Source organism: Thunnus maccoyii, chromosome 7 (genome assembly GCF_910596095.1).
Source record: "Thunnus maccoyii chromosome 7, fThuMac1.1, whole genome shotgun sequence".
Taxonomy (NCBI): Eukaryota; Metazoa; Chordata; class Actinopteri; order Scombriformes; family Scombridae; genus Thunnus; species Thunnus maccoyii.
Window position 1 is genome coordinate 28,393,531 of NC_056539.1, and position 18,816 is coordinate 28,412,346.

The 18,816-nt window shown below is 38.9% G+C and overlaps 1 protein-coding gene and 3 non-coding genes across 4 annotated transcripts; all 4 read right to left on the reverse strand.

Annotated features, from left to right (window-relative positions):
- Nucleotides 1–3,321: 3,321 nt before the first annotated feature.
- Nucleotides 3,322–14,104, reverse strand: depdc1a (DEP domain containing 1a). Its single transcript, XM_042417564.1, has 12 exons — nucleotides 13,880–14,104; nucleotides 11,661–11,926; nucleotides 11,437–11,581; nucleotides 11,155–11,279; nucleotides 10,535–10,665; nucleotides 9,947–9,994; nucleotides 9,509–9,646; nucleotides 8,087–9,061; nucleotides 6,714–6,886; nucleotides 6,310–6,486; nucleotides 5,937–6,143; nucleotides 3,322–4,848 (listed from the first exon to the last, which is right to left on the reverse strand). Exons 1-12 carry the CDS (start codon nucleotides 13,925–13,927, stop codon nucleotides 4,708–4,710), a joined length of 2,574 nt encoding a protein of 857 aa, XP_042273498.1. The 5' UTR covers nucleotides 13,928–14,104; the 3' UTR covers nucleotides 3,322–4,707.
- Nucleotides 14,105–15,928: 1,824 nt separating this feature from the next.
- On the reverse strand, nucleotides 15,929–16,000 carry trnah-gug. The gene has a single exon. It is a non-coding gene; the product is annotated as a tRNA-His (tRNA).
- A 1,004-nt stretch (nucleotides 16,001–17,004) lies between these two features.
- On the reverse strand, nucleotides 17,005–17,076 carry trnah-gug. The gene has a single exon. It is a non-coding gene; the product is annotated as a tRNA-His (tRNA).
- A 369-nt stretch (nucleotides 17,077–17,445) lies between these two features.
- trnah-gug lies at nucleotides 17,446–17,517 on the reverse strand. The gene has a single exon. It is a non-coding gene; the product is annotated as a tRNA-His (tRNA).
- Between the last annotated feature and the right edge of the window lie 1,299 nt (nucleotides 17,518–18,816).

Consider the following 18,816-nt stretch of genomic DNA (forward strand, 5'->3'; position numbering starts at 1 on the left):
AATTTAGTTTAAGTTTTTCTGTAAAAAAACAGAAAGTTGCCTTAATTTTACATTCAGTAATAGGATGTGTATTATTTGTATTTTTACATAGAATTCAATGTAATTTAACATTCAAGACCATTAAGTAATTGAATAATCCTGTTAAAAACTATAATATTCCATTATATTAATTAACAGATTACAGCCTTTATTTTATGGTGAATATTTTTAATAAAAATAATTTACTGTATTTTTATCGCATTTACACTTAATGTAGAAAAAACAAAAAAAACTGTAAAATAATACAGTGAATTTCTGTGAAATAACTTTTCTTTTTTACAGTGCAGCAATGCACTGAGCTAACGTGACACAGCAGACAGTAAGCAAGATCAGATTTTCATATTAAGACTTTCAATAAAAATGCATAAAAATAAGGGTTGCAGCTCCGACATTCTTATAATAATAAGGGGACCTGGACTTGCTGAGCATGATGACATACAATATGTTTACAAAGTGTTCGAAGGAGGAGAGAATCTGTAAGTTTGAGAAATGGGAGACTGAGGAGGCGCACAGCCTGCAGATTGAGCTTGACAGCGCTCTCCCTATCAATTAAGGTTTAAATCTCAAAAACAAAAACTAGAACATATGGGAAATATATTTCTATTTTGACAGAGAGGAGGCTTGTGGCAATATTTTGAGGTATGATATGTGCTTGAAGATTTAACTGTGGGAGTGAGACATTTTTTTTTTTTCTGGTCTTAAAATATTTCTGCTCTACACTGTGTCTGATCCATGACACACTGATGAGGTCTGAAAACTGTTGTGAAAGCCCTAACTTTGGGTTTATATTGCTCCAAAAGTACAAAAGGTATCACAACACTGAATACACCTTTGACAATTTAAAGTTTTGTGAATGTTTTAAAGTTTGAAAGGGGTCTGTAGGATAAGGGATGTCTAAGAAGTTGAGTTTCGAAGTGACAAAGGTTCCAACTGAGTTGTATAATTCCTCCCATAGACTGCTATTGTAAATTCTGATGTTTAAAATGTAATATAAACTTACTAGAATATGTCAAAAAACAGAAAAGTAATAGCACACATCTGCTGAATGAGCTGCACAGTTTGACATTTGAATGGTTTTTCTAGTGTGCAGCAGCTGAAAAGGGACAGAAAACATACGGAATGTGAAATAAGAAGTAGCAGAACAATAAAGCATGACAAGAACAAAGTATGATTGCTTTCAGCAACTGTAATCAATAACTGTGTGTGTGGGTGGGTGGGGGTGGGGGTGGGGGGGTGACATAAGGGCTGACAAAAATGTGTCCATGAGAGGAGCAAGCATGGAAATCAGACTGAGAATTTAATTGCTGAATTGTAGCGCCCCCTGTTGGTAGAATTGGATCAAATGTTACACACTTGTGCGATGTGGCTGTATGTACAACATTCCCAAATTTGGTTGCGATTGAATTCTGCATTGAAGAGTTATGGCCCGTAAAGTGCATTAGGCCACGCCTTCAAATTTTTGGTAATCAATTACAGACAAATGCTAAGCAATATCAAAAAACAAACTTAGAAGTTTTGTTCAGAATCATCTAAATATGGTACAAATTTGGTGAAAATTGGATGAAACATGCTAATAGAGGCAAAAAATGTGTTTACCAAAAAATCCAAAATGGAAAATTTGTATCAGCACAATTGTACCTCAGTACAAAATGTTTCTTCTACTTCCAACAGTTCATGAGTTATTTATTATGTGATTGCTTGCTGCAATGCTCATCACGCCCCACAATTCAGTTTGTGTTGCACAGAATGAACAACATATTTGTGATTTTGCTATTAGCTTTGACACTTTGGGGGCTAAAATGCTAAAAGCTAAAAGTCTGACCTCAGGATGGAATTAATTAAAATTTAAACAGTCAATTTTGACCTTTTATACCCACTTTCACAGTGTAATGGACACTTGTATTTTGGGTTTGATAACCTTCATTATGCCCAAAAAGGCAGTTTTTTTTTATCATTTAAAACCTGCCTCTTCATATATGTTACCAAGGTATTATTTTATATATAATTTTGCCATGCTTTTCTATACTATCACTTTGCTATCTTGGTCAATTCTGTACATCTATTGCATGTTTGTCCGCTCTGGAAGAGGGATCTCTCTGTTGCTCTTCCTGAGAATTCTTCCAATTTTTCCCCGTTAAAGGTTTTAGGGAGTTTTTCCTTACTTGAATCGAGGGTTTAAGGATAAAAGCTGTTGTATTGCGGTACAGATTGTAAAGCCCCCTGAGGCAAATTTGTGATTTGTGACATTAGACTATATAAATGTGTATATAAAAGTGTTTTCAATATCCAATGAATTCTCCAGGACTCATCCCGAAGCACTTTTCTGCTTAGAAATTAGGTAGTTTTTAGTGATTACATAACACACAGTGACCATGAAAATCGCCAGATGACAGTGTTGCTGATTTATAACATTAACTCGTTGATCATTTAGCGAGTAACTAAGGGATTCATGGTTTTCAAAACTTGGTTACTATTTACACCTATTTCTCAGGTCATTGTAGCTGAGAGTCTTAACCTCTTTTTGGTCACTTGTAGTTTCAAAAAAGTTCCTGTGCACCATTTAGTCTTAGTGACAGGTGTGTAGGATTAAAACCTCTTCAAATGATCACTTGAACTCACTTTAATAACACAATGTTTTAGTCCTCAGACCTTCATCATCAATATAAAAACAGTTATCAGTATCAGTATTTACCCGGGAAAATCCCGCCAGTCAAGCCAGTAACCCAATATGTATATAAATTAAGGTCAATAAGCTCATCCAATAGAAAAACAAGCAGGACACTCAGCTCTTGCAATTACATAAATAATTAATATACATATATTACAAAAGATGAATTAGCATTATACAATAGGGCCCTAAATCCCCAAATCCCATATGACCCAATGTAGCCTATAATCTGAGGCAGAAAAAGGCACTACAGGTCATCTAAAAATAGGCCAAACAGTTAGTAGCAAAATTATTCTCATGTGCAAGGGTAAAAACAGATAGTCTTTGTATGGATGGCGCTGTTTGTTCACATGAATTTTACCTGATGAAGGTCTGAGGAGCTAAATGTTGTGTTATTGAAGTGGATTCAAGTGATGGACAGTGTGCAGGACTCTTTGTTTTACTTTCAGGTCTGATATAAAATATATGTGTGTATAAAATGTACAAAAGTTCGGTTCTGTTGTCCTCTTTCAATTCCACTTTAGTAGGTCTATACTGTATCTACAGGAAAGTGAACACCGATCTGTTCACACACACACACACACTTTAACATAAAGAAACAGGACAACGTGAAATAAATAGAACATCTGAAAAGGTTTATTTCCCAGGACTTTGCATAGTAAACAATGTGGAGGAAAGAGTACCACTGTGTGGGTGTACAGTAAACAATCCTCTGTAAGAGTCTTTGTCAAAAACATAGCTGAAGAGTGTATGGTACACACACACACACACCATCTGATCTGAGGTATAAACACACATCTATCAGGGTAGAACTATTACTTCATATAGCATAAGATAAATAAATACAGGATGTCTTGACATTTTAAGTCAACTTTTAGCTTTGTTATATTCCCTCACTTGACATTATATCACTGAAATTGATGGACACCATGACAAGCTATTTTCATTTTAAGCAACAGCCACATCACTGCTTTCAAATGATAAATGCTGCAGATGCTGAAAAAAAAACGTTTTATGAAGTTTGAGTATCAGCTGTAGCAACTTTTTAACCAAAATATGACATGTGTCTGGTCAAGCCATCTTTAGGGAGTTTAATATGCATTCACTATGTATAAATTAACCACTCTGATGATTGACATGAGCTTGCTGGCCGGTCATAACGCCTAAAACCCAGTGCAAAACATTTCTCTATCCAATAAACTAAGCAGGCAAGTGTTGAAGATGAATAAGAAGAAATAAAAGAAAAGGGGCGAAAATGTGAAAATATAAAAAAGACTGAAAAAATGAAGCAAAAAGAAAGTCTAAGAGCCAAAAGACAAGAATAATAAAACATAAAATCAACGTTTCAAACTACAAAGAATTTAAAATAAAACTTGAGAATCTATGATATAAAATGTTTAGTAAAGTAAATAAAAACAGTTCAGACAAAAAAAAAACAACACTTCAAGCAAAGACATATCTAGCACTGCTCCCAATATCGTCATCCATATAAATTAATAAATCTATAATCTAATAACTCCCATATGGACCAGTGATCTCAGAATTGCATACTTTTTTCTCAAAAAACAGACGCGCACACACGCACACCAGTATCAGCTAGCAACAGAGAAGACAGGTGAATTGAGAAGAAAACAGACAAAAAGAGAAGTTTTGACTGATCCAGATGAACACATTTTATAAAAACCCTGCTTCAAAAACACATTTTATCCAAACACAGTAAATAAAGTGAACTGCTGTCTGTCCACCTGCCTTCATATCACTCAGCTGTAAACACGTCACACACATACACACAACACGAATATACATATTTACCATTGTAGAAGTCTCCCAGCCTGCATTAACTCTCATGTTAGCACATAAATGAGCCAAAACAGGAATTGAACAGTTTCCAATGTAACAGAACATGTTAGTATCAGTATCAGTGCAGTTATAGTGCAGGAAAAAAAAAACATGACATAACAGACTGTGGCTTCTACTGTGGCGACACCTGTTGGTTTAGTTTAGTTCCTGATACTGAAAGCTTTGGTCTTCTTGATGTTGAGGAGGGGAGGTTTAATCTTTGGCTTGTTGTCAGTCTTGTTCTCTGTTCTGTCTGAGGAGGGGACTCGCCGACTGTAGATGTCTGGGTACTGCTTCTGAAACTGTAGAGAGGACAATAAAACGCAGGATTTAACAACTTAATGCTGGAACATGTTAACTGAATATAAACACTACTGGAAATGACAATCACAGTACGTTGTGTGCTTTCCCAGCTGAAAATTGAATTAAATGGTCACTTCCAGATGGTGTATAAATGTCATCTATACATCTAGTTAAAAGGAAAAAAAGGAGAGCACCCTGGTAGTGGTTACTGTGCATGCCACGTAACCATAACGTCCCTGGTTCCACTCTGGCTAGGGACCCTTGTCATGTCATAACCTCCCTTCTCCCCTTGTTTCCTGTCTGCTTGTCTACTATCAGCTTTCTATTAAATAATACAATATATACACAATAATACATCTTAAAAAAACTGGACAAACTGGAATAGGTAGAGGTACTGGTGCCTGAAGCAAACTATTTTAGTCAGGTCAACACAGCTGTTCTAAAAACTGTCCCATGTTGCTTCTCTTATTATATTAAATGCATCCTCTTAAACTCATCTTGGTAGTGATGAATTCAGAAGTGTAGGACTGCTGCCAGTACAGCTCAGAGTAGAACAGAAGCTGCATTATATGTACAATATTATAAATAGGTATGCTACTCAATATGTGTGTTCTCAGGTAACGATGGTCCATACTCAGCTATAACTATAATACCAGGGCCAGTGTGCGTTAATGTGAAGTGCCTCCAGTGAATAATGTAGCCAGAAGTTCCGTTTTTAACACTGGTGCCATGTTGTGAACAGCCTCCTGCTTCACATCCAGTTTTTTAAAATAAGAGCGGCTTATAGAAGTCGGGTCAGGACTTACAGGTTCAAAGATTTATGATGAAATCTGCAATGACACTGTTACTTAACTATCAAATTGTCCTTATATTTTATCTTATATTTTTTCTTAAATTGTGGTGACTGGATTTCATGATTTATGTTCATGATTCATGTTTTAGTTTTTACAATGAATGTCAAATATTCTTTGTCTTTTAACATCTTGGAACCATGTTGGAAGTAAGTGGTCAATCTGGAGCAGTGCCAGTTAAATCATTGTAAAACCATGTATTGTTTGAAAATACAGATTTCTGACTGTTTCATTACCTGCTTCAGTTTCTTGCGTCTGTCCTTCTCGCTCATGTTTTGGTCTGTCAGCAGGATCTCCAGTAACTCCTCCATGGCCTTCTGGGAAGACGCTTGCTTTTGCTGTTCAAACTCAGCGCCGCTAATCTGACGGCAGAACGCGTAGATGGGCATTGGAACGCAAACTGGGTCGCTGGCATCGATATTAGGAACATTGCTGACTGGAACCTGTAATCAGAAGAATAAAAACACGTCTGTATGTCTGTGCTGACAGATAGTCACTGTACATTCAATGCAGATGAAACCCAAACTGCATTTTGGTCATAACTTTTTTTCTGTTTTCATTCAGCTGGTTCAGTGGAATGATATATACTGGAACATTTTAAAAGTGTACCTGTACCGTGCGCAGATACTGTACGTGGTCATTGATAGCACTCAGCAGGAACTCCGGGACTGAGAGGATGCTTTGCTGATGGTCCATTAGAAACGACACCAGTCTGGTAGCTAACAGCTCGTCCAAATCACACTCCTCAGGGCTGCCCAGAACGCAGCCTGAAAACGTGTGAACCATCTGGAACAAGAATCACAAAAAACAAGTAAATCAATAAAAAACATTCATGTTATTGGTAGTAATGTCAAAATGTCTTCTGTGAACAAGCCTTATGTGATGAAAAAAGAGCCAACTCTAACTGTAATCCAACTGATTTCAATGAGATAATCTTCATCAAGGAAGGAAATTAGGATTACAGGGGCACAAATTGTAGAGTAAAGATGAGTACAGCGATTTTTTCCCCTCACCAGTGTTCGGGTGCCGATGACGGGGTGGAGACGCGGCATGTCCACGTTCTGGCTGATGCGAGACATCATCCTCATGAGGAGCTGCAACTTCCTGCGAGAGGCAGGTGGGAGGAGGAGGGTGCACAGCTGCAGGGCCTCAATGGCCACACGCTCGCACTGAGGCTGGAGAAGACCTACACACACACGTATTCATACAGTAATGATGACAGAGGCAGGTGAAATCTTTAATCTTGCAAAGAAACAGCAGTAGAATCACTCTTTAAGTCCACATTCATCCATCACAGCTACATCACATTCACTAGACTAGACACATGAATGGATGAATGATGGATGACGAGGTTAATCAACTACAGCTACTGTATGGTGCAAGATGAGTCAGGTAGGATGTATAACTATTGAAAAGCATGGGCATCCCAGTACATAGCCCTGATCCAGGTCAGAAGAAATAATGCCACATTACCACACATCATTTGTAGGTCATCAAGATAATTTTCTATGGTTCGATGAGTTTGTATTTTCAATTTTCTTCCAAAAGGCTTTTTTTTTTTTTTTTTTTTTTTTTAACACAACAATAATAAATGGATCTGTGACTGAAATGTCCAAGTTTCAGGAGATATCCATGTCCGGGATTCAAGGCTATCTGGTTAATTGTTGTACATTGTTTATTTACAGCACTACGCTAACATCTTGCAGTCAGATGTCTGTCCATCTGAGCTTGTTAAATGATACAGAATCTGTACCTTTATGAATCATTTCTTAATGCTTATATTATTTCAAATGTCTGTTGTTCTTTCATCACAATGATTATGACTGTAGATTTTTCTTCTTTTTTTTTTTTTTTATTAAAATCACTGATATTTCTAGTTTCCAGATCTTCAAGAAGCTGCATTGCACACATACATTTGTTTCCTATTTCAACCTGTTTTTACTTGAATATACTGTTTGCAGGATAGATTCTCTATTCTGGCACTTCATATGTTGACAGAAAAAGACTGACATTATTTTAGCAGGTCCAGTTTTTCCAATGTGGTTTGCTTAATGCAGCAAGCTGCAAAAATCAAAAGCAGCAGGGAAGGAAAATAAAAAAAATATACAAAAAGCAAGCAAACTATAGTGTGCAGCATCAATAGACTATCTTATCTAAAATTGAACACATTTTGTGAGGTGCTTGTGAACTCTGTGCCCTTTCAATGAAGATGAAATCATTTTCTGGAACTCTTCAACTCACATCTCTTCACTCTTTGAGATGAATGAGAGTTGTATTTGCGAGATACTTTTAATAAACTCTCATACGAGTAGTGGTTAGATGTTAGTTTGATTAGACGTCGACAGACAAGCAGACACATAGACAGGTAGAGGGCAGAGGGTCTTACTGTGCTCAGGTTTGGGTTGGGGGGGCTGGGAGTTGCTGGTGGGCACAAAGACAGGCGGTTTGAACAGTGAAACAGGTCGAGGCGGCTTGGACACATCCAGAGAGCTGACGCAGCGCCGGACAACAGCAGGGGCAGGGAGGGACCAAAGATTAGAGGTACTGGAGGCGGGTCTGGGCCCACCAGGTCCTGTAGTAGCATGAGACCCTTGTACTTTGGTTACAGCAGATGAAGAGAAGGAGGAGTGAGGATGATAGGAAGAAGAAGACAACAAGGGAGGACGTGAAGCTGAGGAGGAGTGATGCTGGTCTACGGAGGTGTTTACGTTAAGGCAGCTGGCTGCTCGGCTCCGCCACCTGGTCTCTTTAACATCTTCTTCACTGGTCTCGATGACGATGTCCAGACAGCTGCCGACACTCTGTGGCCGCAACCTCTGTGCTGCCGACAGTCTTGCCGCAGAAACTAAAGACAGTCTGTTTCTGGTGGAACCTCCTGGAGCGTTTTCAAAAGGATTTAAAGTTTCTTTGGATACAGATGTAACGTCTGAACGACTGCGGGGTCTCGTGATGGCACCGCCGTCGCCCTGGCTATTGTTGCTATTGACACAGGACGCCAGGCTCTCATTGGACGTGAACAGCTGTTTTTGGGTGAGATTGACAGAGTCATCTAGGATTGTTTCCAGTGAGCAGCTCCTAGTTCGGGGCCTCATAGAGCCGACTGTACTCAGGCTCAAGCAGCTGCCTCCTAACTGACCGTCACCTTTCAGCGCGGCCAGCCGTCGTGACTGAAGTTTCCCTCCAAGCACCTCTCTCATGGGCGATTCTGTCTCATCGCATGTTCCCTGTCTGAGCAGCGACAGGAGGAGACACTCTGTGGAGTGAAATGATGTCTTGGCTGGAGGGGGCACTGAGGGAAGGTCAGGCTTCTTGCGTTTCCCACGCTGGTGTGTTGCGGGCGCTGTGACATACCCACAAAACACTGGGAGTGGATGCAGACACAGAGGAAGACAGAGAGAGCCAAGCGTTGCAGGCAGAGGGTCAGTGCAAGCAGACAGTGAAGGGGAGGGAGAGGGTTTCGTTAGTTCAAATCTTTACCGTACATACAGAACCATCAGCTGGTCAGAGACAACACATAACAGGCAAACACCAGTACACACAGAGTACAGATGCTCATCATCACTGTTAGGACTCCACAAACAGTAGCGACAACAACCAAAACCTCTGTTAGCAGTCAAAAGTCACTGTTAGAGGTCAAAGCACTCGACCACATAGTGGAAACTGTAGTGGAAAGATCCTGAAAAAAAAAAATCCTGTCACAATGTTTGAGCATTATTTCCATTTCTCAAAAGCACATCATCCATTTAGCTGCTGTTTTATAGACAAGCGGCGGCCAAATGAAAATCACCGCAGAGTCCGCGATACCTACCCAGCACATTGATAAACAGTTCATACAGTTCGTATGTGAGTAACGGCTGCGGAAGGCTGTAGAAGTAATCAGACACCGTTTTGAAGACATCTCTTTCAAAGCCGGGATAGGACGGCTGTGCGCTGTCATACTTTGGCCCTGGAAACAAACAGGAAGTTACTGCAGCCGTCATAAGACAGAAAGGATGACAAACACATATCTGAAAGCTTCGAGTGAGCGTTCATTCATAAACCAAACAAATATCTATCTATGAATTTATTTTCTTACTTTAAATATAATTCTAAACATCCAGGGCTCATTTTACTTCCTGTATTTTATTCACTATATAGAAAAACATTTTCTTCAATTGCCGATTTCTAACATTTAGCATTATTTGTGCAGGACAAAAGTGTATGAATGTAAGGTAAAGTAATGTATACGTAGCTTGTTGCTACTCACAGTTGGCCAGGCTCTTCATGGCAGACAAAACCCAGTGGGGAAGGTCATCTAGAGAGATGATTGACAGGTTGGACTGGTTACCAGTTATATTGTAATAATCCACTATTTAAGACTTGTGTTTTTGCACAACCTAAAAACCTAGTTTAGTCTTATAATTTAAGTAATTTATTCGATGTTCATATCATTAATATACATTATAAATTCAAATTATCCAATGCAAAATGTGTTTAATGCTTTTTTTTTGCATCCTGACCTCTGACCTGACCTAACCTCCCAAATGTCACATGCATTGTCCTAAAATATCACCAAGCACGTTTTTCTTCTTATGGTCTACAGACAGCATTAAATATGTCCAGTATTAGCAGATACTAATGAACATTAAGGTCAGTTCTTTAAAATGATGTGTGTTCTGACATTCTGTGAGCCTCAACTCACCTAATGGAAATTTTTCACACTACTTGATGCAACTTTTCACATTTTAAAATCGACTCGACAGATGGTTGGAAATACTGAAGTAGACAGAAAGGCACACAGGTAGAGACAGACACGGACATGCAGTCAGTTATTCTGCCCGCCGTCAGAACCTACTGATCTTGTCGTCCAGCGTGACCACTCCATGCTTGTTGACTTTGGTCATATTATAGATGATGTTTTGTGGGTTTACATGACGTTGGTCTAAAACTTCATTAAGAGATGTAACACCCAGAATCCTCTGCAGGCTGAAACACAACACACAAGGTTTAGTTTGACAAGGAAACTCCTGCTCACCCTTTCTGGGGAATGATCACATCTTATGCTTTAGGAAATATGCACCATATTGGAATTACATACTTGTAACTTCAATATAGTGATAAATAAGCCATGCATTGGACGCATATAACACAACAGAGTAGTGCTGGGCGGAATGACCAAAAATTAGTTGAAATTTACTTTCATTCAGACTCACAAACTTTTGAAGTGATTCATTTCTAAAGCAGTACGAGGCTGACGGAGGTTGCCTTGATAACTGTCAGTATACACAAGGCCCTGACCGTAGCGCTCTTTGTGGTGAACAATATTATACATTTTGCTGCCTACTGGAGAGTTACAGGAATCATTTCAGCTGTGCACCAGTATGGCAGTACATGAAAAATTCATATTGTACGGGGAATTAAAACCGGTATAACGCCCAGCACTACAACAGAGCAATGTTTTTTTTCTGTCTATACTGGGTGATGGTGATGTCTCTCCAGATGTCCTGTTCATCTTCCACAGTCAGCTCTCGTCTCGGCAACTGCTGCTCTTCTGTTGGCTGATTCTCTTCCTCTGCTTGGAGGACAGGGTCTACATTCTCCTGTAAGGGACAAACAGAGCATGAACAACTCATCATTAACTTGTCTGAATGTCAGGCTGAGCGATTAATGATATGCAAGTATTTGTATGCATTTAATGTACACGATTAAACACATGTAAGATAAGACTGATAATAATCCACATCCTGTTCAGCTCACCTGTGTCTCTTTCTCATGCTTCTTGATACTCTTAAACCTGAAGAAACCTTCTTTGTCTCTGAGTGAAGGTCTTTTCTTAATGGAGCTGGGAGCTGAGGCTGGAGCGGGACAGGGAATGGGCTTCAGAGGAGAGGTGGAGGGGAATCTGGAGAAGGAGAAACAAATTGATTTGATCCGCTCCTTTTAAACAATTTTGCAGCACATTTCTCCAAAAGTCTGCGTACCTGTACAGCGTGTTGTTGTCCTCCAGGTCCTCCGTGCCCCAGCGGCCCTTCACGTCTTCGATCACATGGTTCTTCAGAAACTTCTTCAGGAGCTGCACCGTCTGTTGCCTGGTGACATCAGGACCAAAATTGCTGTTGCTACGGAGCAGCTGGTGCATCCACTCCACGGCAGCCGTGGCGGTGAAGCAGGAGGAATAATGCCGAAAGTTCTGGCGGTGTTTCCTGAGGGGCATGCCAGCCCGAAACAGACGAGTCACCTCATTCCACTACAGGAGGACAAGGAGGAGAGGGTTTAGTAAAGACTAACAGGTCCATGTAAAGCTGGACTAGTGTTATTATGCAATTTATGTTGTTTTGTTTGGATTCATTTGATAACATTTCAGTGTCACAAGGGAAATTCCTGACAGAAACAGCCTGATGCCTTATTCCATGAGAGAGTTTAGTTTAAGGTTTGGAAACATTTTTGGTGTAAGAACAATAAGAACTTCATCTGTAAAGCAATGTTCTAAAAAAAAAAAAAGTAGAAAAAGTTGTTCATAATCATGACAATCAATACAGAGAACCAATTTCTACAAATATTATTAGTCAGTTTACAGATCAATAGTAATAGGGTCAAAACTTCAGCAACACTTGTAGTAGACAAACTTTACTGCCAGGCCAACACATTTAACACATTTTGGTTTCTGGCCTTCATCGGGGTCATCTAAAGGCCACAAGCCCAAGCACGTTTGTTTCACAATAAAGTTGAGTTGCCTAATAATTTGGAAGTAGTAGTGAAGTTGTGCAAGAACTTTTGGTAAGCAACTGATCATTTAAGTCATTTGTCTACTACAAAATGCCAAACATTTGCCAGTTCTATCATCTTAAATATCAGGATTTGCTGCATTTGTATACACTGTATTTCTATAGTTATATCATTTAGAGCTGCAAAGATCAGTCAATTAGTTTATAGACAGAATTGACAACTATTTTGATGATCAATTAAATGTTTTCAGTCAAAATTACCTGGTTCCAGCTTCTTAAATGTGAATATTTTTTGGTTTCTTTAGTCTTCTATGCTAGTAAACTTAATATGTGGTAATCAGTTAGTTGCAACCTGCAACCTCACTGCTAGATGCCACTAAATGCTACACACTGGTCCTTTAATTAATTGATCATGAAAATAATTGTTATTTGCAGCCCTAATGTCATTGTTAATTGAATATAAGCAAATTGAAGACATCAAATTTTCTTGCCCTCAAACTGTAAATTGGGAGGGGAGTTTCCCACTATTTTCTGACAGTTTACAGACTTATGGGTAAAAAAAAAAAAAAAAAAAAAAATCAGCAAATTAATCAACAATGTTTTTTTGGTTGCAGCCCTAGAAGTAAGGCATACTGTATCTAATCCATATGTCATTGCGTCACCCTTATCATACTTGCATTTATTGTTCAGTATAGTGCTGCATGACTTTAAAGGAAAGGTTCAGTTTTTTGCCATTAGAAGATCCCTTCATAATGCATGCATAATGTAAGTGATAGGGGACAAAATCCACAGTCCTCCATCTGTGCAAAAATGCATTTAAAAGTTTATCGGAAGCTAATATGAAGCTTCAGCCGTCCGAATGAGTCCAATCAAGTAGATATCTTTCAAGATTACAGTCTTTTTAGTGCCAAAGTCCATTTTTTGTTACTATAGCCTACTTTCACTGCAGCTCAACAGGGAAAAACTGTCCAAGAAGACACAAAGAGGGAGTTTGATGCTAAAAAAGACTGTAAATGTGGCAGATATCCACTTGATATGACTAACTCAGACTTTTGAAGACTCATGAAGCTTTTGTGCATTTTTGCATAAAATGACTGTGTGAACACTCTGTGGATTTTGACCTCCATCACTTACATTGAACGGTGGTAAGGTATGGGTGAGGATATTTTCCAATGACCTTTACAAAAAAGCGATTTAAATGCACTGACAGGGCAGTGACGTGGAATATGAACGATAATATAACCGATAAATCTTGAAAAAAGCCACGTATTGGGCAACTGAACAACATGTAAAGTAGCTCGGTAAAGAAAATGAGTAGCAAGAATTCATGCAAAGGTGATATTAATCAACGATAAACACACTCAAAGTATTTCCGACCAACTGTCAACAACCCCGTATGAAAGACATTCATTTAAAAACGGCTAACAGCTAACGTTATGGCGTTGCTGTGACCTCATTGGCTAACGTTAACTTACCAGTTTCGTGGCACGGTACGGTCCAGGGGTGATAACACGGGAAGTCATATTTATCACAAAAAAGACAGCGCCAATGTTTTCAATTCATCCGATGTGACGAGAGATAAATATATCCATTACATCGAGGGGGAGAAAAAAAGATGTATCGCTATCAGCTCCTGTGTGGCAGCATTACTAATACTCTGCCCGTCTGCTCTCCGTATGTTCAAAATTACGAGCCGTGCTCTTCTGGCACGGGATTGGCCAATGAGCGAGTCACGTGACGAACGTCGAAACGAAGAGGGAGGGGGATCAAAACAAAAAGTTCGACTTTTTAAAAACCTTTTTCGAAAACATTTCAATGGACAATAATGTTAGCTTCTTAATTCAACTATTTATATATATATTTTTGCAAATCCCGTATGCATAAAATGAAATGGACCAACAGGAAATTAAAATTTACTCTGTTTCCAGTAGTTATTGAGCTCTATTACAACTCTCTAGTTAAACGATAGGTTCACAATTCTTTTTAAGTCTGTCTTAAAACAACAATCAGGTGCCCATATTAACACTGAAAGAGGTTTTCCTCGCTTTATTATTCCCCCTGTTCATACTGGCTATTAAAAGATCCCCTTCAAATGTGTTTGTAAGTGATCCACAGTGTGTTCATATTCATTTTGTATAAAAATGGATTTAAAAGTTTATTTGGACCTTATATGAGGCTTCAATAGTCTGAGTTAGTAATATCAAGTGGTTATCTGACATGTTTCTTTTTAGCATCAAATTCCTCAGACAGTGTTTCACTGCGGTGAAAGTATAGTGACAAAAAGAGGGACTTTGGCACTAAAGAGACTGTAACGTTGAAAGATATCTACTTGATTTGACTTATTTGGATGGCTGAAGCTTCATATTAGCTTCAGATAAAATAAATTAAATACATTTTTAATGCAAAAGGAGGCTTGTGGATTTTGGGCCCAATGACTTACATTGTGAGTGCATTGACTTTTGTTTTTTGTTTTCAATAAAGTTAAAGGGAAAAAACTACAGGCTATTAAAAAGGTCTGATTTACAGTTTAGAGCAGATACCAGTGTTTTACTGTTGAAAGAACCCTTATCTTCTGTTCCAGTGAACACATAAAAACTTTCTTCACCCAAAAAGAACAATTCAAGGAGATGCAGTGTCAGCAGCATTGTATTCACTGACTTGAAGATGAGGACACACACATGGAATTTACATTAGCATATCTTAACAGGCCTTCAGTGGAGAAAATCAGTTAAAAGGCAGAAAGACAGAAAGAAGTGTGGTGGGGGATAGGGACATTTCCAAAGGGATAGATACTGAGGGGGTGGGGTTGACTCTGGCCACTGCTATAGACATGCTAATGTCTGCAAACAGTACACTAACAGCTATCAATCTAGTTTTATGTTGTAAATCTGGGGTGGCAAAACTATTCGAGGGTGCTATTCACTAGAATTCACACTCACTTGAGTAGCTGTGATTACTCATCCAGGCTCAATGACAAGCAGAGTATCCACAAGGTATTACACAGACATAAATATATAGATAAATATATATATATCTATTTTGTATATTTATTTCTCCAAAAATCAAAGATTAGAGAAAAATTCCAAAAACTGAAAACAGATTTGTGTATTAGAACTTTGTTTTTTCTTCTTTCCTCTCCCTTTGATCATCCCATGACCCCTCAGATTTATCTTGTGACTCTTTAGAGGGGCCTGAACCCTAGGTTGGGAACCATTGCTCCACCTCAAACAGCTACAACAGTAACATGATGCTTCAGTATTAATGATCTAATGATATCATATATAATAATATATCAGTCAGACAGACTAAACCAGTAATTTTACTACTATACTTAAACTACATTTTGCTGACAGTAGTTACATATTTTAATTGTAATGGAGTTTTTTTACATAGCTATTTTTGTACTTTTGCTCAGGTAAAGGATCTGAATACTTCCTCCACCACTGTGTATGACTTCACTTGTTTCAACTTTATATGGGGACTTGGGGGTCTCCTCTGTGGATTATTTGGTTTCCTGAAAACACTGCCGTGACCCGGATTCGAACCGGGGTTGCTGCGGCCACAACGCAGAGTACTAACCACTATACGATCACGGCGAGCTGTGCTTCAGATAAAGACGTGCATGTTTCCACAGAGATACTTCACACTTATATTAGTCAGGACATTCAATTGGGTGAAAATCCTGAAGTTAGAAATCACAACAAAGTCAGGAACAAAATGAAGTAAGGATTAAATATTTGTGTCAGACACTTTCAGTTAAACCTGAGTAAATCTGGGGTGGCCAAACTGTTTGAGGGTGCTATTCACAAGAATTCACACTCACTTGAGTAGCTGTGATTACTCATCCAGGCTCAATGACAGGAAGAGTATCCACAAGGTATTACACAAACATAATCATAAGTATAATTTATACTTATGGAGAGACATATGAATTGCATACAAGTTGTGAGAACTCTAAAAAGTCTAATGCAAGACATAATGCAAAAAAATAAATACCATGCTTCAGAAGAGAACAAATGGATAGAAAAATATGGTTATTTGAAAGGGGGTAACATAGTAATATGACAGAATTAATACACTGTTGTGTCAGTTCAGGTGTGAGGTCCAGACAGTGATAATACACATCTGTTATGTATATATGTATTTATTTATATTATTTATATATCATGGAAAAATTCTGAAAACTGACAACATATTTGCCTATCAGAACTTTTTTCTTTCTTCTTTCTTCTCACATTAATCATCTCATGACACCACAGATTTATGTGGTGACCCTTTGGAGGGGCCCAACCCCTAGGTTGGGAACCATTGCACCACCTCAAGCAGCTACAACAGTAACATGATGCTTCAGTATTAATAACCCAATGATGTCATATATAATAATATATCAGTTAGAGAGACTGAAGCAGTACTTTTACTTGGGATTTTTCATGCAGGACTTTTAGTTGTAATGGAGTATTTTTACATTGTTGTATTGGTGCTTTTGATTAAGTAAAGCATCTGAATACTTTTTGCACCACTGTGTATGACTTCACTCATTTCAACTTTATATGGGGACTTGGGGGTCTCCTCCGTGGATTACATGGCTCCTTGAAAACACTGCCGTGACCCGGATTCGAACCGGGGTTGCTGCGGCCACAACGCAGAGTACTAACCACTATACGATCACGGCGAGCTGTATTTCAGATAGCAGCCTACTTGTTTCCACAGAGATACTTCACATCTATATTAGTCAAGACATTCAATTGGGTGAAAATTCTGAAGTTAGAAATCACAACAAAGCCAGTCATATATAGTCACATATCAGTTAGAGGGACTAAACCAGTACTTTTACTTTAACTAATACTTATGTACTTTTACTTAGGTTTTTTCATGCAGGACTTTTAGTTGTAATGGAGTATTTTACATGGTTGTATTGGTACTTTTGACTAAGTACAGCATATGGGTATTTCTTCCACCAATGTGCATGACTTCATTTGTTTCAACTTTATATGGGGACTTGGGGGTCTCCTCTGTGGATTATTTGGCTTCCTGAAAACACTGCCGTGACCCGGATTCGAACCGGGGTTGCTGCGGCCACAACGCAGAGTACTAACCACTATACGATCACAGCGAGTTGTGCTTCAGGTGGAAATTTGTATGTTTCCACAGGGATTCTTCACTCCTATAATTCAGTGAGGTGAAAATCCTGAAATTAAAAATCACAACAAAGTCAGGAACAAAATGAAGTAAGGATTAAATATATGTGTCAGATACTTTCAGTTAAACCTGAGTTGCTACTCATGAGAATTAACTGTGGTTACTCATTCAGGCTCAATGACAAGCAGAGTATCCACAAAGTATTACACAGAGACAAGTATAAGTATAATTTATAGTTATGTAGAGACATATGAATTGCATACAAATTGTGGGAACTCTAAAAAGTCTAATGTAAGACATAATGCAAAAAAATAAAGCCTGTGCTTCAGAAGAGAACAAATGGATAGAAAAATACAGACAAAAAGAAAAAAAGACAGCACAGAAGCACTAATCATGGCAGGACAAGAGCAGGCACTTAGTACAAGATCAATGGAGATGGGGATCTACCACACCAGACAGGACCCCAGGTACAGGCTGTGCAAAGATGCTCCTGAGACAGTTCAGCACATAATAGTAGGGTGTAAGATGAAGGCAGGAACGGTGTACATGTAACGCCATCAACAAGTGGCTGGCATAGTGTACAGGAACATCTGCACTGAGAATGGGCTGGAAGTCCCAAGATCACAATGGAAGACACCTCCTAAGGTGGTAGAGAATGACCAAGCCAAGATCCTGTGGGAGTTCCAGATCCAGACTGACAAACTGGTGATGGCTATAACCAACTGGACATTGTGTTGATCGACAAACAACAGAAGAAGGCAGTGATGATAGATGTAGCAATCCCAAGAAACAGCAACATCAGGAAGAAGGAACACGAGAAGCTTGAAAAACACCAAGGACTGAAAAAGGAGCTAGAAAAGATTTGGGGAGTAAAGGCAACAGTGGTGCCAGTGGTGATTGGAGCACTGGGGGCTGTGACCCACAAACTGGGAGAGTGGCTCCCGCAGTTTCCAGGTACAACATCTGAGGTCTCTGTCCAGAAGAGCGCAGTCCTTGGAACAGCTAAGATACTGCACAGAACCCTCAAAATCCCAGGCCTATGGTAGAGGACCAGAGCTTGAGGAAGACACACCACCATCCCCCCATGGGAGGGGGATGAGAAGGGGATTATTTGATTAATAGATATATATTATTTACATATTGTAGAAAAATTTCAAAAACTGACAACATATTTGCGTATCAGAACTTTGCTCTTTCTTCTTTCCTCTCACATTAATCATCTCAGGACCCCTCAGATTTATGTGGTGACCCTTTGGAGGGGCCCAACCTCTAG

What these genes read in the sequence shown, in the direction of transcription:
- depdc1a (XM_042417564.1), bottom strand. Translation starts at nt 13,927, where the DNA reads ATGACTTCCCGTGTTATCACCCCTGGACCGTACCGTGCCACGAAACTG. An exon ending in CACGCTGGACGACAAGATCA is followed by an intron (nt 9,995 to 10,534) that starts GTAGGTTCTGAC and finishes TCATCTCTCTAG; the next exon opens with ATGACCTTCCCCACTGGGTT. An exon ending in TCATCGGCACCCGAACACTG is followed by an intron (nt 6,487 to 6,713) that starts GTGAGGGGAAAA and finishes TTCTTGTTCCAG; the next exon opens with ATGGTTCACACGTTTTCAGG.